Source organism: Leucoraja erinacea, chromosome 9 (genome assembly GCF_028641065.1).
Source record: "Leucoraja erinacea ecotype New England chromosome 9, Leri_hhj_1, whole genome shotgun sequence".
NCBI classification, from domain to species: Eukaryota; Metazoa; Chordata; class Chondrichthyes; order Rajiformes; family Rajidae; genus Leucoraja; species Leucoraja erinaceus.
In genome coordinates, this window is record NC_073385.1 from 69,134,546 (window position 1) to 69,158,225 (window position 23,680).

A 23,680-nucleotide genomic window follows, 5' to 3' on the forward strand; every position below is an offset into this window, starting at 1 on the left:
GTATCACTCTGGACCAAGGCAACAAGTACACTAGTTCTATCCTACAAACTAGGTGCAATTTACAGAACTCAACTGACCTACAAACCTACAAGTCTTTGGGATAGAAACATAGAAACATAGAAAACAGGTGCAGGAGTAGGCCATTCGGCCCTTCGAGCCTGCACCGCCATTTAATATGATCATGGCTGATCATCCAACTCAGTATCCCGTACCTGCCTTCTTTCCATACCCTCTGATCCCCTTAGCCACAAGGGCCACATCTAACTCCCTCTTAAATATAGCCAATGAACTGTGTGGGAGGAAACCCTGAAGCACCCGGAGAAAACCCACGCAGGTCACGGAGAGAACGTACAAACTCCGCAGTCGGGATTGAACCCGGGTCTCCGACACTTTTAATCCTTAAGAAATCAAACAACTCCTTTCCAAATAATGTCTTGTTTCACCACTCTTTCCAGTCCAAACAGAGTCATGCACTCAACAAACTGAGATACTGTACTAAACGTAATGAAGGATAGTAAAGTAGATATTCTGATACGACAGTGCTGTAGAGAGAGTTGCCACTGGCTTTGATACCTCGATGATCTTGCTCCATATGGGTTGGTGACCAACAGCGTCCCAGAGGGTTACATGTTTGTCGTGCCCACAGGTCAGGAACTGTTCCTCGGTTGGATGGGCGGACAGTCCCCAGAGTTCATCTGTGTGACCCTGAGGGCATTGTTGAAGAAACAAGAGGTCAAAAACACAGAGGTCCAGTAAGAAAACACAGACGTCACATCAGGAACAAACATGGATCAATATAAAGTGCTTCACGTGTGTAGGAGGGAACTGCAGATGCTGGTTTACATTGAAGATTGACACAATATGCTGGGGTAACTCAGCGGGACAGGCAGCATCTCTGGAGAGAAGGAATGGGTGACGTTTTGGGTTGAGACTGAAGAAGGGTCTCGACCCGCAACATCACCCATTCCTTCTATCCAGCGAGTCTGCCTGTCTCGCTGAGTTTCTCCAGCAATTTGTATCCATCTGAAGCACTTCATAGACTGCAGCGTGCATAAGAACACAGGAAACATGAGTGAAACTAAACCTCCTCCCTCACCTCCATCCAGGGACCCCGGCAGTCCTTCCAGGTGAGACAGACATTCACGTAGACTTCCTCTCACCTCATCTACTGCATCCTCTGTTCCCGATGTGACCTCCTGTACATCGGCGAGACCAAGCGCAGACTCAGCGACTGTTTCGCCGAACACTTGCTCTCGGTCCGCTGAATCTCCCGGTTGCTAAACATTTTAACTCCCCTTCCCATTCCCACACTGACCTCTCTGTCCTGGGCCTCCTCCATTGTCAGAGTGAGGCCACCCACAAACTGGAGGAACAGCACCTCGTATTCCGCTTGGGCAACTTACAACCCAATGGAAGATAGACCCAAAAAGCTGGAGTGACTCAGCGGGTCAAACAGGAATAGGTGACGTTTCAAAGTTCAAAGTTCAAAGTTCAAAGTAAACTTTATTGTCAATTCAAATACATTGGATTGAAATTGCATTCCCCCATACTCCAAATGTGCAAGTAATATTTATAACACAGACAGACAATATACCAATAAGATAGACAATATCCATTATTTAAAATATTCACAGTGTGCCAGACTGTAGTAACATTTTGAGGTATGTTATTAAGGTGCAATAATAAAGGTGCAATATAGAAAAGTGCAAATAGCATACTGCAGACATTGAGTTAAAGTTAAATGTTCATGGAATTTTCTTGAGTGTGTTGAGTAGTCTGATGGCCTGAGGGAAAAAGCTGTTTTTGAATCTGGTGGTTTTGGTCTGCTTGCTGCAGTAGCGCTTGCCGGATGGTAGGAGGGTGAACAGTTTGTGTGCTGGGTGGGTGGTGTCTTTGATGATATTGGTTGCTCTCTTGCGACAGCGAGATGGGTATAAGTCCTGGATTGCAGGTTGGGGTGATCTGGTGATCTTCTCCGCTGTCCTCACCACTCTCTGTAGGGCCTTCTGGTCAGCAGCAGAGCAACTGCCATACCAGACTGAGAGATTGCTGGTAAGAATGCTCTCAATGGCACCCCTGTAAAAAGTGGTGAGGACAGAAGGGGGGAGGTCGGCTCTCCTCATCCGTCGAAGGAAGTGGAGGCGTTGCTGAGCTTTCTTGACTAAGGAGATGGTGTTGGTGGACCATGTCTGATCATCTGTGATGTGCACTCCCAGGAACTTGGTGCTTTTCACAGACTGCACTGCACTGCCATTGATGGTGAGTGGGGTGTGTGTTGTCTGTTTCGGGTCGAGACCTTTCTTCAGCCTATGGCTGATTTTTCAAATACATATTTTGCAATACTGAATTGTTGAAAAAAAATGTTCAAGCTGGGAATGGGATATTATAATAATTACATTGCCTCTGGCTAAGTAATTATTTATTTTTTTGTTACGGAGAGCAGCGGTAGAGTTGCCACTTTACAGGCACTTGTAGGTTAATTGGCTTCTGTACATTTGTTCCGAGTGTGTAAGATAGTACTAGTGTACGGGGGGCTGAAGGGACTGTTTCCACGCTGTATCTCTAAAGCCTAAAGTAACGTCTAAAGGCATTCTGGAGAAGACCACAGGAAATAAAGGGGCAGCATAAAGCTGAAATAATTCCTCACCATTGTCAATGGCCGACTGCTTTCTACTCTGCTCGAATATCATTGTTTACACTGAGATTCATAGGACTGTGTGTGAAGAACAACAAATGAATAATAGACACAAAATGCTGGAGTAACTCAGCGGGACAGGCAGCATCTCTGGAGAGAAGGAATGGGGGAGACCCTTCTTCAGACTGGAGTCTGGATCGAAGAAGGGTCTCGACCCGAAACGTCACCCATTCCTTTCCTCCAGCGATGCTGCCTGTCCCGCTGAGTTACTCCAGCTTTCCGTGTCTATCTTCGGTTTAAACCAGCATCTGCAGTTCCTTCCTACACAATAAACGAATAAGCTGCCTCTGCAATCACAATGAAGAACTCAATAACATCAATTGCAATTCAGACTGCTGCTCATTATCTATCCAGTTGTACAGTACAGTGAAGATTATTCCCTAACAATGAAACCTAACTGCTCAGGGTCTTTACAACGTTGCTCTGCAGAATACAAGATTGGGAAAAACTGCTATAAATATTTTCCAAGCAAGCAAGCCAGATTATTCCATCAGTTTGCATGTTCACTTCTCATCCTGTTTGGCATCTTTCACTGTGTCTCTTGATACGCGAGTAACAGACTGATAGATATGTCAAGTCTACTAGGCCCCTGTCACGTTGGTGAGTTCCACATCAACAACTTACAATGGGGATTAAATTGAGTCATGTTTGTGTTGTGGATACATATGTGGTCATGATTTAGTGTATGTCAGCTCTTCCAGCAATTCAAAGGTGTTGACAAGATAAGGTTGGCATAACTTGAGACCAGGCTACACCTGGGCAGCTTACAACCTAATGGTTTGAACATTGATTTCTCTCATTTCAAGTAACCCCTCCATTCCCCCCCACCCCCCCTCTCCCAGCTTGATCATCCTACTAGTTCCATTGTTCACATCCCTGTACCCCTTTGTTATCACCTCTTCCCCAGCCAACAATGGGCCATTAAGGGCTCCACCCTTTCTTGGTCATCTGTTGCAGGTTCTGCTTTGTTCTTACTTACTGCTTACTTACTTAAGGGCCTGTCCCACTTGCGTGTCCTTGGCACGCAAATGACGCGATCTTGTGGTCGCGTTGAGGCGTACGGGCATCGTATGGCCGTGCGGGGCCGGTCCCACTGAGAAACGCGGAGCTGTATGTAGTTGTGGGCGACATCGCGCAGGTCTCCAAAATGTTTGCAGTGAACTAAATCTTCGCGCGCCAACAGCCTGTCGTGTAACTGACAGGCCCACGTGGGACAGGCCCAAGACCCAACGTCTCACCTTCAACAGCAGCAGAAGCAGGCAAACGATCACCGAGCTCGGCCTGGGGCTCACGGCCGTTGTGGTCCGGATCCGCCCCCACTTCTACTCCCAGAGCGGGGCCAAGAAAATTGAATATGGACACACAATGCAGGAGTAACTCAGCGGGACCGGCAGCATCTCTGGAGAGAAGCAATGGGTGACGTTTTGGGTCAAGACCCTTCTTTTCAGGCTGAAGAAGAGTCTCGACACGAAACATCACCCATTGCTTATCTCCAGAGATGCTGCCGGTCCCGCTGAGTTACTCCAGCATTTTGTGTCCATTTACAAATGATGTCACGCGCTCCAGACTGTTGTGCGTACGCATGTAATCGCGCACAACCTTCGCGGGACCATCGCGGCTCAACGTGAGCATGAGGTCGCGTAATTTGCGTGCCAAGCACACGTAAGTGGGACAGGCCCTTTACTGCTTATTATGCCGCCTGGCATGTAGGGCAGCAACAAAGGTCCTCCACTCCTGTCTGTTCTGGGCTAGCCTCTGGACACCACCCCAGGTCATTGATTTCATTTCCTCCTCAGTCCATCGTGCCCAGTAATGTTGATTCCTTCAGTTGCTGTTTCCGTAAGATATTTGTTTAACGAGACAGGGTTGTTAGCCCTTTGCTCAACCTCCAACCTGGAGGACCAGTGGATTGCTCTTCGTCTCGCCTCCACCCTTCGACCTGTCCAGCATGGGAGACCCTAACAGGTGACTAATCTACCACTGGTATAGCTTTAGGGGTCACTGAGACACACAAGCTCCCCGACCAGAACCAGGGGCCACAGTTTAAGAATAAGGGGTCAGCCATTTAGAACGGAGACGAGGAAACACTTTTTCTCACAGAGGGTTGTGAGTCTGTGGAATTCTCTGCCTCTGAGGGCGGTGGAGGCCGGTTCTCTGGATACTTTCAAGAGAGAGCTAGATAGGGTTCTTAAAAATAGCAGGGTCAGGGGATATGGGGAGAAGGCAGGAACGGGGTACTGATTGGGGATGATCAGCCGTGATCACATTGAATGGCGGTGCTGGCTCGAAGGGCCGAATGGCCTCCTCCTGCACCTATTGTCTATTGTCTATTGACCACGACAAGGTTGAAATCCAATGGGGAGCTGCCTTTCCTTACCTCCAGTTCCCTCCCCTCTACTTTCAGTCTTAAGAAGAAGGACCCCAATCCGAAACGTCACCCATCCTTTTTCTCCACAGATGCCGCCTGACCCCGGCTGAGTTACTCCGGCACTTTGTCTCTCTATCTTCGGTGTAAACCAGCACCTGCAGTTCCTTCCTGCACATAATTTGAGGGCATTTGTCCCTACCTGGGTAATTGGGTGAAAGTCTCCTGATAAAGTGCATTGCAGGATGAAATTCCTCGTCGTGCCAACCAGTAACACGTCTCCCCTTCCTTCAGCTACCGTTCTCACTGGTCCAAACTGCTCAGGAACCTAGGTTATACCAACAAGAAGACAACAAGCAGTTCAATACAGACAGTAGCATTTCCTGGCAGCAGCATGTAGGCAGCACAAGGCAATATCATTAAACCACATACACACTCTTCACTGATTTTGGGTTAGTCTAGATTAAAAGATACAGCACGGAAACAGGCTCTTCTGCCCAACGAGTCAATAGACAATAGACAATAGGTGCAGGAGTAGGCCATTCGGCCCTTCGAGCCAGCACCGCCATTCAATGTGATCATGGCTGATCATCCCCAATCAGTACCCCGTTCCTGCCTTCTCCCCATAGCCCCTGACTCCGCTATCTTTAAGAACCCTCTCTTGAAAGCATCCAGAGAACCGGCCTCCACCGCCCTCTGAGGCAGAGAATTCCACACACTCACAACTCTCTGTGAGAAAAGGTGTTCCCTTCTCTCCGTTCTAAATGGCTTACCCCTTATTCTAATGCCCCCTGTCCCACTTAGAAAACCTGAACGGAATCCTCTGGAGACTTTGCGCCCCCCCCAATGTTTCCGTGCGGTTCCCGGAGTTTTTTGTCAGTCTCCCTACCTGCTTCCACTACCTGCAACCTCCGGCAACCACCTGCAACCTCCGGGAACCGCACGGAAACCTTGGGTGGGGCGCAAAGTCTCCAGAGGTTTCCGTTCAGGTTTCCTAAGTGGGACAGGGGCATTAAATCCGCACCGACCAGCAATCCCCGCCCATTAACACTATCCTACACATACTTGGGACGATTTTTACATTTGCACCAAGCCAATTAACCTACAAACCTGTACGTCTTTGGAGTGTGGGAGGAAACTGAAGATCTCGGAGAAAACCCAAGCAGGTCACGGGGAGAACGTACAGACTCTGAGGAAGGACATTATTGCCATAGAGGGAGTGCAGAGAAGGTTCACCAGACTGATTCCTGGGATGTCAGGACTGTCTTATGAAGAAAGACTGGATAGACTTGGTTTATACTCTCTAGAATTTAGGAGATTGAGAGGTGATCTTGTAGAAACTTACAAAATTCTTAAGGGGTTGGACAGGCTAGATGCAGGAAGATTGTTCCCGATGTTGGGGAAGTCCAGGACAAGGGGTCACAGCTTAAGGATAAAGGGGAAATCCTTTAGAACCGAGATGAGGAGAACTTTTTTCACACACAGAGTGGTGAGTCTCTGGAACTCTCTGCCGCAGAGGGTGGTTGAGGCCAGTTCATTGGCTATATTTAAGAGGGAGTTAGATGTGGCCCTTGTGGCCAAGGGGATCAGGGTGTATGGAGAGAAGGCAGGTACGGGATACTGAGTTGGATGATCAGCCATGATCATATTGAATGGCGGTGCAGGCTCGAAGGGCCGAACGGCCTACTCCTGCACCTAATTTCTATGTTTCTATGTTTCTATGACTCCGTACAGACAGCATCTGTAGTCTATGCCGCTGTAAGACAGCAACTCCACCGCTGCGCCACCGTGCCACACGTGTTCTGTTTAAATCGCATGTACTATTTACTTAGTGTGGAAAAAGCTACCTTATGTCATCACATCTTTCTCTCGTTCTGTATTACAAAATGTAATATTAGTTTTCTCGATTAAAATATCTGTGCAATTCTAAAGAGTCTATTAATACAAGTGTCCAGTTGCTGTTGGGAGTATATTCAATGAATTATTGGTGGACTATAGTGGGAGAGTCTAGGGCCAGCCTCAGAATAAAAGGACGTACCTTTAGAATGGAGACGAGGAGGAATTTCTTTAGCCAAATGGTGGTGGATCTGTGGAATTCATTGCCACAGAGGGTGGTGGAGGCCAAGTCAATGGAGGTTTTTATAGCGCAGTTTGATAGATTCTTGATTAGTACGGGTGTCAGGAGTTATGGGGAGAAGGCAGGAGAATGGGGGTGGAAGGGAGAGATAGATCAGCCATGATTAAATGGCGGAGTAGACTCAATGGGCTGAATGGCCTAATTCTGCTCCTATTACTTATGTACTTAACTAAGATAGTGCTGGTGTATCATCAAATGTTTACTGAACTGTATGTTTAGTTTAGTTTAGTTTAGTTGAGAGATACAGGGCGGAAACAGGCCCTTCGGCCCACCGGGTCCGTGCCGACCAGCGATCCCCGCACATTAACACTATCCAACACACACTAGGGACAATTTTTACATTTACACCAAGCCAATTAACCTACAAACCTGCACGTCTTTGGAGTGTGGGAGGAAACCGAAGATCTCGGAGAAAACCCACGCAGGTCACGGGGAGAACGTGCAAACTCCGTACAGGCAGCACCCGTAGTCGGGATGGAACCGGGGTCTCCGGCGCTGCATTCGCTTTGAGGCAGCAACTCTACCGCTGCGCCACCGACAATGGAATTTCACTGTACCTGGATACACACGTGGTAATGAAGTACCATACACTTTGTTTAACTATGATGTACAGTCATACCTGTACTGAACTGTGTACAAAAATGAATGTCACTCCACCTGGGTACATGTGGCAATACTGTACTAGTGAACCATCGAAGCAGTCACATCTCACCTCAGTTTCCTGCATCTTATGATAGTTGCGATCCCAGGAGATCAGCTTGCGGTCCTTCCCGCCCCCAGTTACAAGTGTGCCATTACGTAGCATGCAGACGGCAAATATCCCCCCTTCGTGGGCCCCCGCAATGGCATAGCTGATGCGGCTGGTACCTGAGGCAAAGATAGACACAAAAAGCTGGAGTAACTCAGCGGGACAGGCAGCATCTCTGGAGAGAAGGAATGGGTGACGTTTCGGGTCGAGACCCTCCTTCAGACCCAAGGCAAATTGTCACAGTATTCATCTCATTAAACAAACAAATCAACTTTTAAAATAATGGAATTGTAATCTTTGCTTCAATCATGACAGCACCTTTTGGAGAGAGATTAGATCAGTGGAGATAGACTTAATAGACAACAGGTACAGGAGTAGGCCATTCGGCCCTTCGAGCCAGCACCGCCATTCAATGTGATCAACCCCAATCAGTACCCCGTTCCTGCATTCTCCCCATATCCCCTGATACAAAATGCTGGAGTAACTTAGCAGGTGAAGCAGCATCTCTGGAGAAAAGGAATAGGTTCTTCAGAGATGCTGCCTGACCCGCTGAGTTACTCCAGCTTTTTGTGTCCACTGTTTAAACCAGCATCTACAGTTCCTTCCGACAGATTAGATAATTGGTTGCATTAGTTGTAATAAAATTTACCAGTACAACTTTCTGTTATAATGCATTTAGTTTTAAATGATAGACAAATTATGCTGAAAAGGACACAGAGTGCTGGAGTAACTCAGCGGGTCAGGCAGCATCTGTGTAGAACATGGATAGGTGACGTTTCACAGAGTGCTGGAGTAACTCAGTGGGTCAGGCAGCATCTGTGTGTAGAACATGGATAGGTGACGTTTTACAGAGTGCTGGAGTAACTCAGAGGGTCAGGCAGCATCTGTGGAGAACATGGATAGGTGAGGTTTCACAGAGTGCTGGAGTCACAGAGTGCTGGAGTAACTGTTTCAGCGGGTCAGCGGGTCAGGCATCATCTGTGGAGAACATGGATAGGTGACGTTTCAGATTGGGACCCTTCTTCAGATTGAAGAGAAGTTCTTTGAAGTAGGCATACATTGAGTAAAACATCGTATATCCATGTTCTCCAGAGATGCTGTCTGACCCGCTGAGTTACTCCAGCACTTTGCATTTTTTATTTGTAAACCAGCATTGGCAGCTCCTAGTTTCCCCAATAATTTTATTACAATTGTCAGTGGAACATTCCTACACCAGTGATTTTCTACTGATTTGGAGACGATGGTGTGTGTGCGTGTGTGGGCTTCCCTGTGTCTAGTGCAGCTAGTTACATTGTCAGCAGTGCAGAATTATCCCTGTCTGAAGAAGGATCTCGACCCGAAACATCATCCATTCCTTCTGCCGCTTAGATACTCCAGCATTTTGTGCCTATCTATGTTTAAACCAGCATCTGCACTTCCATCCGACACTCGCTATTCACTGTTAGCATATATTGTGTTGTGCAAGTTAGTCACGATATTTCGAAAATAGCTGTTTAAAAAAGATTTTAAAGTGCCAGAGACCCGGGTTTGATCCCGACCTCGGCTGCTGTGTATGTAGAGTTTGCACGTTCTCCCTGTGACCGCGTGCGGTTCCTCCCACAGACGTGTGGGTTTTTGCAGGTTAATTGTCCTTCTGTAAATTGTCCCGGGCATGAAGGGAGTGGATGTGAAAATGGGGCAACATAGAACTAGTGTGAGCGGGTGATCGATGGTAGGCATGGACTCGGTGGGCCGAAGGGCCTGTTTCCACGCTACATCTCTCTAAACACTATAGAAAACCATCATCAGGCTACTTGTTGGAGGTAGGCCACTGCCTATAGACAATAGACAATAGACAATAGGTGCAGGAGTAGGCCATTCAGCCCTTCGAGCCAGCACCGCCATTCAATGTGATCATGGCTGATCATCCCCAATCAGTACCCCGTTCCTGCCTTCTCCCCATATCCTCTGACTCCGCTATTTTTAAGAGCCCTATCTAGCTCTCTCTTGAAAGCATCCAGAGAACCTGCCTCCACCACCCTCTGAGGCAGAGAATTCCACAGACTTACAACTCTCTGCGAGAAAAAGTGTTTCCTCGTCTCCGTTCTAAATGGCTGACCCCTTATTCTTAAACTGTGGGCCCCTGGTTCTGGACTCCCCCAACATCGGGAACATGTTCCCTGCCTCTAGCGTGTCCAAGCCCCTTAACAATCTTATATGTTTCAATGAGATATCCTCTCATCCTTCTAAACTCCAGAGTGTACAAGCCCAGCTGCTCCATTCTCTCAGCATATGACAGTCCCGCCATCCCGGGAATTAACCTAATGTCTTGCTTCCTGTTATTAATTCACTGACAATAACTTTATTCATAAATGATTGTCTTTCATGGCGGTTCACACCTGATTTAGTTGCTGAAGTTGGACGTGTCCCCAGCACTTGGGAGAAAAGGAGAGACAGAAGGTAAATGTGACATGAACAGCAGATATCGACACACCCTCACCTTTTCCCCAGATGAGAATATTTCCACTTGAATCCCCAGTAATACTGTCACCATTCTCAGCAAACGTCGAGCACAGAACAAACTTTGGTTTCTCGTGTTTCTAAGAAGAAGCAGACACACACATGAAGAACAAGGTACACAAAAATGCTGGAGAAACTCAGCGGGTGCAGCAGCATCTATGGAGCGAAGGAAATAGGCGACGTTTCGGGCCGAAACCCTTCTTCAGACTGATGGGGGGTGGGGGGGGGGGGAGAAGGAAGGAAAAAGGGGAGAGGAGGAGCCCGAGGGCGGGGGGATGGGAGGAGACAGCTTGAGGGTTAAGGAAGGCGAGGAGACAGCAAGGACTAGCAAAACTGGGAGAATTCAACATTCATGCCATCCGGACGCAAGCAACCCAGGCGGAATATGAGGCGCTGTTCCTCCAATTTCCGGTGTTGCTCACTCTGGCAATGGAGGAGACCCAGGGCAGAGAGGTCGGATTGGGAATGGGAGCGGGAGTTGAAGTGCTGAGCCACCGGGAGTTCAGGTAGGTTATTGCGGACTGAAGAACAATTATGTCTAGATTCATTTTAGAACAGTGGAGCTGAATGAAATCCAGAATATTGTTGATGTAAACATAGAAAATAGGTGCAGGAGGAGGCCATTCGGCCCTTCAAGCCAGCACCACCATTCATTGTGATCATGGCTGATCGTCCCCAATCAATAACCCGTGCCTGCCTTCTCCCCATATCCATTGACTCCACTAGCCCCTAGAGCTCTATCTAACCCTCTCTTAAATCCATCCAGTGACTTGGCCTCCACTACCCTCTGTGGCAGGGAATTCCATAAATTCACAACTCTCTGGGTGAAAATGGTTTTTCTCACCTCAGTCTTAAATGACCTCTCCTTTATTCTAAGACTGTGGCCCCTGGTTCTGGACTCGCCCAGCATTGGGAACATTTTTCCTGCATCTAGCTTGTCCAGTCCTTTTATCATTTTATATGTTTCTATAAGATCCCCCTCATCCTTCTAAACTCCAGTGAATACAAGCCTAGTCTTTTCAATCTTTCCTCATATGACAGTCCCACCTAGGATGAAATGTGTAATCAGAGAACATTGTTCAAACTTAGCATCATCTTTTTAACACCTTTGCATTGCCATGTCACAATGCATTATTGAGCTGAGTACGAGCTGGAGTTATTTGACTAGGGTCACCAGATCATAAGTGATAGGAACAGAATTAGGCCATTTGGCCCATCAAGTCCACTTCACCATTCAATCATGGCTTATCTATCTCTCCCTCCTAACCCCATTCTCCTGCCTTCTCTCCGTAACCCCTGACACCGGTAATAATCAAGAATTTATTGCGTGTATGAATTGTAAGTTTTCACTTTTTGAGAGAGACATCTTTATTTTTTGCTGTCCAATTTACAATGTACATCAGCGGTAGAGTTGCTGCCTTACAGCGCCAGAGACCCGGGTTTGATCCTGACCACAGGTGCTGTCTGTACAGAGTTTGTACGTTCTCCCCGTGACCTGCGTGGGTTTTCTTCGGGTGCTCCGGTTTCCTCCCACACTCCAAAGACGTGCAGGTTTGTAGGTCAATTGGCTTCAGTAAAATTGTAAATTGTCCCTAGTGTATAGGATGGTGTTGAGGTACGGGCTCGGTGGGCCAAAGGGCTTGTTTCCACGCTGTATCTCGAAACTTGAAACATATAAGATTGTTAAGGGCTTGGACACGCTAGAGGTAGGAAACATGTTGCCGATGTTGGGGGAGTCCAGAACCAGGGGCCACAGTTTAAGAATAAGGAGTAAGTCGTTTAGAACGGAGATGAGGAAACACTTTGTCTCACAGAGTGGTGAGTCTGTGGAATTCTCTGCCTCAGAGGGTGGTGGAGGCAGGTTCTCTGGATGCTTTCAAGAGAGAGCTAGATAGGGCTCTTAAAAATAGCGGAGTCAGGGGAGATGGGGAGAAGGCAGGAACGGGGTACTGATTGGGGATGATCAGCCATGATCACATTGAATGGTGGTGCTGGCTTGAAGGGCCAAATGGCCTCCTCCTGCACCTATTGTCTAACTAAACTAAATATTTAAAACGGTTTTCATTTGACAGTTTTGTGCTCTTCAAGATTTCTGTTCAGAATTGGAAACCTACCTCAAACAGCCCTTGTTTCTTTGTGAACGAGCCTCCTTCCAGTGTCCAGAAGTAGATGTGGGATTTCCCACATGTGACGATGATGTTTGTCTCTGTCGGATGGAAGTCTGCTGCAAAGATTGGCTCGTTTGAACACTGGCAAGGGATACAAAAGACCACGTAACCAAGATTTGTCGCCACTAATTGTCCAACACATACAGTTCACATCAGAACTCCGAATTCACATCTTTGTCTCCCGTTTAGAAACAAGGAAACTGCAGATGCTCGTTAATGCACAAAAGGACACAAGGTGCTGGAGTAACTCAGCCAGTCAGGTGGTGTCTCTTGAGAACATGAATAAGTGACTATTTGGGTTGTGAAAGTGTCCTGAAACGTCACTTATCCATGTTCTCCACAGATGCTGCCTGACCCGCTGAGTTACTCCAGCACTCTGTGTCCCCTCTTTGCCCTGCCTGTGCTTTGACCCCCAATTGGTTCACCCAGTTATTAAGCTTGTCCTCTGTACATGGTAGCATGTCCCAAGTCCCCCATGTGATTTTCTGCAGTCTTGTGAGGAGAACTACACTCAGGCAGGAGACATGCCGTGATCGTTCCAACCAAAGACACTGCATAACGAGATTAGATGTCACCAGGAGCAGAATTAGGCCATTCGGCCCATCCAGTCCACTCCCCAATTCAATCATGGCTGATCTACCTTTCCCCTCCCATCCCCATTCTCCTGCCTTCTCCCCATTACCATTGATGCCCATACTAATCAAGAATCTGTCAATTTCTGCTTTAGAAATACCCAATGACTTGGTCTCCACTGCCTTTCCATCCCCACCCCTCCCTCTCTCCCATCCCTCTCTCCCATCCCTCTCTCCCCACCCCTCTCTCCCACCCCTCTCAGATTCAGATTCAGATTCAGATTCAATTTTAATTGTCATTGTCAGTGTACAGTACAGAGACTCTCCCCACCCCCCTCTCTCTCCCCGCCCTTCTCTCCCCACCCCTCCCTCTCTCCACACCCCTCTCTCCCACCCCTCTCTCCCCCCCCTCCCCTCTCTCCCCCCCCCCCACCCCTCTCCCCCCCCCCCCCCCCCCCACCCCCCCCCTCTCCCCCCCCCCCCCACCCCTCTCTCCCCACCCCTCTCTCCCCCTCCCCCCACCCCTCTCTCCCCCCCCACTCTCTCCCCACCCCCTCTCTCCCCCCCTCCCTCTCTCCCCCACCCCTCTCCCCCTCTCCCCCCCCCGCTCTCCACCCCTCTCTCCCACCCCTCTCTCCCCCCCGCTCTCCCACCCCTCTCTCCCACCCCCTCTCTCCCCCCCCTCGCTCTCCACCCCTCTCTCCCACCCCTCTCTCCCCCCCCCCTCCCCCTCCCTCTCCCACCTCTCTCCCATTCTTCCCTCTCCTCCCTCCCCCTCTCTCTCCTCCCTCTCTCTTTCAACCCCTCTCTCTCACCACACCCCTATCTCTCTCTGTCCCCCCCTCTCTCCCCCTCTCGCTCTCCCCCCCCCCCTCTCTCCACCCCTCTCTCCCACCCCTCTCTCCCCACCCCACCTCTCTCCCTCCCCACCCCCCTCTCCCCCACCCCCTCTCTCCCACCCCCCCCCTCTCTCCCCTCTCCCCCTCTCTCTCCCCCCCCCCTCTCCCCCCCCCCCCCCCCCTCCCCTCTCTCCCACCCCCCCTCTCTCCCCACTCCTCTCTCCCCACCCCTCCCCCCCCCCCCCTCCCTCCTCACCCACTCCTCTCATCCCCACCCCCTCTCTCCCCCACCCCTCTCTCCCCACCCCACCCCTCTCCCCCACCCCCCCCCCCCCCTCCTCTCCCACCCCCTCTCTCCCACCCCCCCTCTCCCCCCCCTCTCCTCTGCCCCCCCAACACCCCCCGTCCTTCCCTCCGCCTCTCTCCCCCCACCCCCCCCCCCGCCCCCCACCCCCCCCCCCTCTCTCCCCACCGCCCTCCCTCTCTCCCCCACCCCCTCTCCCCCCTCTCCCTCCCTCTCCCCCCCCCCCCCTCTCCCCTCCCCCCCCCCCCCACCCCTCTCCTCCCCCCCCCTCTCTCCCCCCCCCCCACCCCTCTCCCCACCCCACTCCCCCTCTCTCCCCACCCCCTCTCTCCCCCCCCCCCTCTCTCCTCCCCCCCCCCTCTCTCCCCACCCCTCTCTCCCCCCCCCCTCTCTCCCACCCCCCTCTCTCCCCCCCCCCTCTCCTCCACCCCTCTCTCCCACCCCTCTCCTCCCCCCCCTCTCCCACCCCGCTCTCCTCCCACCCCCTCCCTCTCCTCCCCCCCCCACCTCTCTCCCCGCCCCTCTCTCCCCCCATCCCTCTCCCCCACCCCTCCTCCCCACCCCTCTCTCCCCACCCCTCTCCCCCCACCCCTCTCCCCCACCCCTCCTCTCTCCCCCCCCCCCTCCCCCACCCCCCCTCTCCCCCACCCCTCTCTCCCCCCCCCTCTCTCCCCACCCCTCTCCCCACCCCTCTCCCCCACCCCTCCCCTCCCCCACCCCTCTCCCCCACCCCTCTCCCCCACCCCTCTCCCCACCCCTCTCTCTCCCCCACCCCTCTCTCTCTCCCCTTCACTCCCCACCCCTCTCTCCCCCCTCTCCCTACCCCTCTCCGCTCTCCCCACCTATCGTCCCCCCTCTCTCCCCCCCCCCCCCCCCCTCTGTGCTTCAGCAAGTAAAAATGTAATTGTTCCGTTTCGGGATATGTGACAATAAAACACTCTTATCTCTCGATGTCACTTGAATTTAAATGTAATCCTGACGACATAAGCTCTTTAATGTAGAATAGGAAGTATAATCAAAGGACATACCTTAATATCACCGAGTCTCTCCACTTTTTGCCAGTCCCATACGGAGAGCACATGGTCATTGGAATCATCCACTGCGCACAGTGTGGAACCTCCGTTCTGAGAGAGATGTAACAGGGATACAAGAGACTTTAACCACTATTTACTGGGAAACAAGACACAGAGTGCTGGAGTAACTCAGCGGGTCAGGCAGCATCTCTGGAGAACATGGATAGGTGACGTTTCACAGAGTGCTGGAGTAACTCAGCGGGTCAGGCAGCATCTGTGGAGAACATGGATAGGTGACGTTTCACAGAGTGCTGGAGTAACTCAGCGGGTCAGGCAGCATCTGTGGAGAACATGGATAGGTGACGTTTCACAGAGTGCTGGAGTAACTCAGCGGGTCAGGCAGCATCTGTGGAGAACATGGATAGGTGACGTTTTGGGTCGGGATCCTTCTTCAGATCCTTTGTTCAGTAATACCCCTGTCCCACTTAGGAAACCTGAACGGAAACCTCTGGAGACTTTGCGACCCACCCAAGGTTTCCGTGCGGTTCCCGGAGGTTGCAGGTGGTTGCCGGAGGTTGCAGGTAGTGGAAGCAGGTAAGGAGACTGACAAAAACCTCCGGGAACCTCCTCTGTAGACTTTAGAGATACAGCGCAGAAACAGGCCTTATGGCCCACCGATTCTGGGGGAGGGAGGGGGAGAGAAAGCTGGAAGAGAGGAGGAGCAGGACAAAGCGTGGCAGGTAATGAACTCAGGCCAGGGGGAGGGGGTTTGATAGGCAGATAAGTGGACCAAAGGCAAGAGATTAAAAAAAAGTATGAGACAAAAGGATTGAAGAGATACAAATTGTGAAGCCAGATGAAGGAATGAAGGTGGAAGAGAAGGGGGAGAGGAGACAGGGTGCAAATGCAGGTGGGACACACAGGGGAAGGGAGGGAAAGACATGGGGGATGTGGAGGGGAAAGGGGAGTGGGTGTTAGAGGTGACCTAAAATTGGAGAATTCAATGTTCATACCACTGGGGTGTAAGCTGCCCAAGCGGAATATCAGGTGCTGTTCCTCCAGTTTGCTGGTGGCCTTACTCTGACAAAGGAGGAGGCTCAGGGCAGGAAGGTCGGAATGGGAATGGGAATGGGAAGGGGAGTTACAATGGTCAGCAACTGGGAGATAGAAAGCACTTCTTTTGGACGTTCCTTTAGAAAGGAGATGAGAAGAAATTTCTTGAAACATGGAAACATAGAAACACAGAAAATAGGTGCAGAAGTAGGTCATTCAGCCCTTCGAGCCTGCACCGCCATTCAATATGATCATGACTGATCATCCAACTCAGTATCCTGTACCTGCCCTCTCTCCATACCCCCTGATCCCTTTAGCCACAAGAGCCACATCTAACTCCCTCTTAAATATAGCCAATGAACTGGCCTCAACTACCTTCTGTGGCAGAGAATTCCACAGATTCACCACTCTCTGTGTGAAAAATGTCGGTCCTAAAAGACTTCCCCCTTATCCTCAAACTGTGACCCCTTGTCCTGGACTTCCCCAACAGCGGGAACAATCTTCCTGCATCTAGCCTGTCCCAACCCCCTCAGAATTTTGTAAGTTTCTATAAGATCCTCCCTCAATCTTCTAAATTGAGTGGTGAATCTGTGGAATATGTTGCCACAGACGGCTGTGGAGGCCAAGTATTTTTAAAACAGAGAGTTACAGATTCTTGATTAGTGCGGGTGTCACTGGTTATGGGGAGAAGGCAGGAGAATGGGGTTGACAGGGAGAGATAGGTCAGCCATGGCGGAATAGACTTGATGGGCCGAATGGCCTAATTCTGCTCCAATGACATGAACATGGATGCATTCACACACTTACCGATTTAGAGAAGGCAATGCAACTCACTGAACGATCGAAAAACCCTGTTCCAATTGTGTGCAGAGTATTCAAGCTGACCGAGTCCCAGATCCGCACGTGAGGAGCTGCTTGCTGCAAGAGGTAAAACAGAGGCAGCTTCATCTTCCTGTAATCCCGCTTCTCCCGCCACTTTCTGATATGGTTCAGCAATTCCTATTTGGAAACTTCAATGTAGCCTTGGTGTAATGGTAGACAAAAATGCTGGAGAAACTCAGCAGGTGCGGCAGCATCTATGGAGCGAAGGAAATAGGCAACGTTTCGGGCCGAAACCCAAAGGAAATAGGCAATGTTTCGGGCCGAAACCCAAAGGAAATAGGCAACGTTTCGGGCCGAAACCCAAAGGAAATAGGCAACGTTTCGGGCCGAAACCCGAAAGGGTTTCGGCCCGAAACGTTGTCTATTTCCTTCGCTCCATAGATGCTGCCGCACCCGCTGAGTTTCTCCAACACTTTTGTCTACCTTCGATTTTCCAGCACCTGCAGTTCCTTCTTGAGCATAGTCTTGGTATAATCACAGTTAAAATGATCTTCCTAAATATTAATTGCAATGTCCAATACATCGAGAGTATCCTGACCACCTGCTTCACGGTATGGTACAGCAGTTGCACCGTAGCGGACAGGAAGGCACTACAACAGGTGGTGAAAACCGCGCAGCACGTCATCGGTGCCCCGCTCCCTGCCATGGATGCCCTCCACCGAAAACGGTGTCTGAGACGGGCCGGGAAGATCATCAAAGACCCCTCCCACCCCAACCATGGACTGTTTGCCCTCCTCCCATCAGGGAGGCGGTACAGGAGCCTCAGGTCACGTACTAGTAGGATGAGGAACAGCTTCTACAATAACACAATCACATTGCTGAACTCGGAGTCCCGTTGATAGATTTCTCCAGTCCCTTCGTCCCCATTGTTTAATTATTCTGTATTTTTTTGATGATTCTGTATCTTCTCTCTTTCTATTTATCTATTTCTTTATTTATTTATCTATTCATCTATTTATCTATTCATTTATTCATTTATCCATTTATTTATTCATTCATTTATTCATTTATTTATTTATTTATTTATTTATCTGTCTATCTATTTATCTATTTATTTATTTATTTATTTATTATTATTTATTTATGCACAACTATTATGGACTGACGCAAAACTGCATTTCGTTGTACTCATACTTGTATTTTTGTGCGATGACATTAAAGTTGAATTGAATTGAATTGAATTGAATACATCCACCACCGATTTTCCGGCACCCTTGATTCCAGAGCCTTGTCGTATTATCGTTTTTTTTCCGGACCAACAGGAGGTCGCGGCCTCAGAGAGAGGAGTCCAACGGTACCGGAATGTTCCGCCTAGGCAGCCGAGGGGCCGAGTTACCGGCCCGCCCGCAAAGTCGGCTATGGGAACGGATCTGCCGGCTCCGGCTGGGCTGGAGTTCCAGAGGCCCAGACGCAGGCTGCAAATTTCACCCGTCGATCGGCTGTGGAAGTCCCGATGAGGTCGAGATTGCCTGCCTCACCCGGCCGAGGTGCCACATTTTCAGGGGGGCTTCCAGGGGGGGGGGGGGGGGGGGGGGGGTGGGGGATTCCAAGCGCACCCTTGTGATTTTGTTCGCGTTAGAGGAATTGCCGGACCACCAGTTGCCGGATAATCGGTGATGGACCTGGATCTTACATTTCTGTCCTTAACTTCCTCACCTTCCTGTCAATTGTTTCCGAGATGGGGCCCAACCCAGGCCACTATTTGTGGACTTGCCACAGAAGCAAATCTACAATCACATATCACAATCGCCCCACACTCTTAAATCTCTAATTCCTACAGCACCCTTTCTTACAAAGATCCTATAGCGAGCAAGATGGAGCACTCGACGAAAAAGTTGTAGTACGGGGTCATGGGCAGATTCACGGGTAATTTTCCGGCCCCATTTCAGTAACCGGCTTCCGTCTCCGCACCAAAGATCCCGTAGGATACTAGTGCGGAGACGGAAGCCAGTTACGGAAACATCCTCGTAAAAATCAAAGTTATTAAAGCTCAGAGGGGATAGAGCCTTTTCTGTTGCTGCCCCGGCACTCTGGAACACATTGCCGCTGCAGATCAGACAGGCCCCTTCACTGTCCATCTTTAAATCCTCCCTAAAAACTCACTTTTATTCACTGGCTTTCGACACTGGCTGAGACATTGTTCCTGTTTTAGTGCTTTTAATGTCTTTTAATTTTTTACTGTTTTTATAGTCCTGTCGTCTTAATGGTTTTAGTAGTTTGTAATAACTTTTTGTTGATTTCCCATGTACAGCACTTTGTGGTAACTGATGTTGTCTAAAAGCGCTTTATAAATAAAGTTATTATTATTATTATTATTATTATTATTATTATTCGGGAAAAATCTTCTCCTCATCTTCAGAATTATAATTTATTAACACAAACTGTTCCCCCACAACGTTGATTACACTGCGGGTCGGGTCGGGTCGGGTCGGGTCGGGTCGGGTCGGGTCGGGTCCGGTTACTGAAATGGATGAAAAAAGGCCCTCGTTCCGCTCCGTTGAGTACTACATGTCAGCCCGTTGCATGTAGCAGGAGTGGTCTATCTTGCTCTGCTATAGGATCTTTGCTTTCTTACACTAAAATGTATTCCCATACCATGTATCTGCATGCTGTAGGCAGCTCGATTGTAATCATATATTGCCTTTCCACTGACTGGATAGCACACAACAAAAGCTTTTCACTGTACCTTAGTACACGTGACAATAAACGACACTAAAGTAGTTTCTGATATTTTACTCAAACGCCTTGCTTTTTTCATCATTTCTATTGTAATGTCATTATTAAAGCACCAAAGGGCCTGTCCCATGAGCATGCGACTCCATGCGGCAAGCGCGACCTAACGTGGTCGCTTGAGCCGTACGGCCTCGCGGGGCCGGTCCCACTTCGATCGCCGGAGCCGTATGGAGTTGTGCGGAGCTGGTCCCGACATCGCGCGGGGCTCCGAAAAACTGAACGTGTTCAAAAACTCCGCGCGGCAACGGCCTGCCGGCCCGCAGCCGCCTCAACGCCGTACGTCAACTCACTCGACCTCCGCGCGGCCCCCGCTTATGGTTTGGTCGTGCTTGCCGCATGGAGTCGCATGCTCGTGGGACAGGCCCTTAAATGAGATGGATTGCTTATCTCCATGTACTATTCCACTTTATATTAGATGTTGCTCGGATGAATCAAAATGGTCACTCACATTTCCATCCTTGGTTATCCCCGTGACCTGTCCGGTTGCTATGGTGATCCTGTCAGGGTGAACAGCAAGGCTGCGGAAAGGTAAGCATCGGTCAAGTGTAGCCGGATGACAAAGCCAAGCCTCATGTCTACAACTAGATGTGTTATAGAGTGATACGGTGTGGAAACAGGCCCTTCAGCCCAACTTGCTCACACTGGCCAACATGTCCCACCTACACTAGTCCCACTTGCCTGCGTTCGGCCCATATGCCTGTATTTGGTCCATATCCCTTGAAACCCATTCTATCCATGTACCTTTCTTAAATGTTGGGATAGTCCCAGCCTCAACTACCTCCTCTGGCAGCTTGTTCCATACACCCACCACCCTTTGTGTGGAAAGGTTACCCCTCAGATTCCTATTAAATCTTTTCCCCTTCACCTTAAACCTATGTCCTCTGGTCCGTGATTCATCTATTCTGGGCAAGAGACTCTGTGCATCTACCCAATCTATTCCTCTCATGATCTTATACACCTCTATAAATCACTCCTCATCCTCCTGCGCTCCAAGGAATAGAGACCCAGCCTACTCAACCTCTCCCTATAGCTCACACCCTCTAGTCCTGCCAACATCCTCGTAAATCTTCTCTGTACCCTTTCCAGCTTGTCAACATGTGTTGGGATGTGTTGATGACTATATTTACATTAATCTCATTTAAGAGCCTGGCATATTTTGGTATCATTAACGTTCGAAGGTTCATTCTAAGTGCTAACATGAGCACGCAGACACAATGAGATGGCTCAGCCTTTAAATAAATGAAGGCAGTCATTTGAAAATTGGGATCATGCTCAGATTTTTGCAGAAACTTTTAGGATTGGCTGCAGCAAACAGTTGCAAGTTAAATATGTGGATAAATGTGAGGTTTTCCATTTTGGTGGCAAAAACAGGAAGGCAGATTATTATCTAAATTGTGTCAAGTTGGGAAAAGGGGAAGTACAACGGGATCTGGGGGTCCTTGTTCATCAGTCACTGAAAGTAAGCATGCATGTACAGCAGGCAGTGAAGAAAGCAAATGGCATGTTGGACTTCATAACAAGAGGAGTTGAGTATAGGAGCAAAGAGGTCTTTCTGCAGTTGTACAGGGTCCTAGTGAGATCACACCTGGAGTATTGTGTGCAGTTTTGGTCTGCCAATTTGAGGAAGGACATTCTTGCTATTGAGGGAGTGCAACGTAGGTTTACAAGGTTAATTCCCGGGACTGTCATATGCTGAGAGAATGGAGCAGCTGGGCTTGTATACTCTGGAATTTAGAAGGATGAGGGGGAATCTTATTGAAACATATTAGATTATTAAGGGTTTGGATATGCTAGAGGCGGGAAACATGTTCCCGATGTTAGGGGAGTCCAGAACCAGGGGGCACAGTTTAAGAATAAAGGGTAAGCCATTTAAAACGGAGATGAGGAAAAACTTTTTCGCACAGAGTGTTGTGAGTCTGTGGAATTCTCTAACTCAGAGGGCGGTGGAGGCCAGTTCTCTGGATGCTTTTAAGAGAGAGCTAGATAGGGCTCTTAAATATAGCGGAGTCAGGGGGTATGGGGAGAAGGCAGGAAGGGGCACTGATTGGGGATGATCAGCCATGATCACATTGAATGGCGGTGCTGGCTCGAAGGGCCGAATGGCCTATTCCTGCACCTATTGTCTATTGTCTAAATACTATCTCGCAAATGATAAAAGGTAATCAGATTCTAACAAACAGAATTAGAAACCAGGCAGGCAAGGGTCTGAGGAAGGGTCCCGACCAAAAACATCACCCATCCTTTTTCTGCAGTGATGCTGTCTGACCCACTGATTTACTCCAGCGCTTTGTGTCTATATTCAGTTTAAACCAGCATCTGCAGTTCCTTCCAACAGAATTAGAAGCCAGTCTGACTGTTAAAAGGGTCTGAAGAAGGGTCACGGAGTGCTGGAGTAACTCAGCGGGTCAGGCAGCATCTGTGGAGAACATGGATAGGTGACGTTTCACAGAGTGCTGGAGTAACTCAGCGGGTCAGGCAGCATCTGTGGAGAACATGGATAGGTGACGTTTCACAGAATGCTGGAGTAACTCAGTGGGCAGGCAGCATCTGTGGAGAACGTGGATAGGTGACATTTCACAGAGTGCTGGAGTAATTCAGCGGGTCAGGCAGCATCTCTGGAGAACGTGGATAGGTGACGTTTCACAGAGTGCTGGAGTAATTCAGCGGGTCAGGCAGCATCTCTGAAGAACATGGATAGGTGACGTTTCAGGTCGGAATCCTTCTTCAGGCCGATTGTAGGGGGTGGGGGAGGGCAGAAAGCTCAGAAGAGGAACGCTTCTTCCAAGCAGACGTACTTTGAGGAGATTTCGCAGTGATGTAGACAAAATGTAGGATCGGACCTACAGATGCTGGTTTATACTGAAGATAGACACACACAAAGTGCTGCAGTAACTCAGTGGGTCAGGCAGCATCCCTGGAGAACGTGGGGAGGTGACGTTTTGGGTCGAGAATCCCGGAGAAGGGTTCCTGACCCGAATAGTGAACTGGTTTCTCCATCCACAGATGCTGCTTGACCGGCTGAGAATATCCAGCGTTTACAGTTTCTAGTTCCAGGTTGCAGTTGGTCCGTTTTTATGTGTATAAAGGTTTAATGCCTGCAGTAGACAGAGGGAAATGTCACGGCCCCTGCTCCCCACGGATACTGGGGACTGGAGAGGAGTGGCGAGAGGCGGTGACGGCAAAGAGGAACGGTGGGGGGGGGGGGGGGGGGGGGGGGGGGGGGGGGGGGGGGAATCGTACCTTCCACTCCCTCCAGGTCGGCTGCGGGGAACGAGGGCTGTAGAGGGACATTGGATCACGGGATGACCGTCTACAATGGCCAACTGCAGCAGAGACTGCATAATGCATGTGGACTCAGTGAACTGTCTGTACATAGAAACATAGAAATTAGGTGCAGGAGTAGGCCATTCGGCCCTTCGAGCCTGCACCGCCATTCAATATGATCATGGCTGATCATCCAACTCAGTATCCCGTACCTGCCTTCTCTCTATACCCTCTGATCCCCTTAGCCACAAGGGCCACATCTAACTCCCTCTTAAATATAGCCAATGAACTGGCCTCAACTACCCTCTGTGGCAGAGAGTTCCAGAGATTCACCACTCTCTGTGTGAAAAAAGTTCTCCTCATCTCGGTTTTAAAGGATTTCCCTCTTATCCTTAAGCTGTGACCCCT

At 49.6% G+C, this 23,680-nt stretch overlaps 1 protein-coding gene across 3 annotated transcripts in view; it reads right to left on the bottom strand.

Moving 5' to 3' along the window:
• The window catches only part of eml1 (EMAP like 1), a 276,638-nt gene that overhangs the window by 25,669 nt on the left and 227,289 nt on the right, over positions 1–23,680 (bottom strand). For all 3 annotated transcript variants that reach the window (XM_055641167.1, XM_055641166.1, XM_055641169.1), the window contains 8 exons: positions 20,457–20,526; positions 17,201–17,311; positions 15,356–15,451; positions 12,559–12,693; positions 10,425–10,524; positions 7,910–8,064; positions 5,263–5,388; positions 574–705 (listed from right to left, as the gene is read on the bottom strand). In XM_055641167.1, coding sequence (XP_055497142.1) covers positions 574–705; positions 5,263–5,388; positions 7,910–8,064; positions 10,425–10,524; positions 12,559–12,693; positions 15,356–15,451; positions 17,201–17,311; positions 20,457–20,526 — 925 coding nt within the window. The remainder of the gene's footprint in view (positions 1–573; positions 706–5,262; positions 5,389–7,909; positions 8,065–10,424; positions 10,525–12,558; positions 12,694–15,355; positions 15,452–17,200; positions 17,312–20,456; positions 20,527–23,680) is intronic.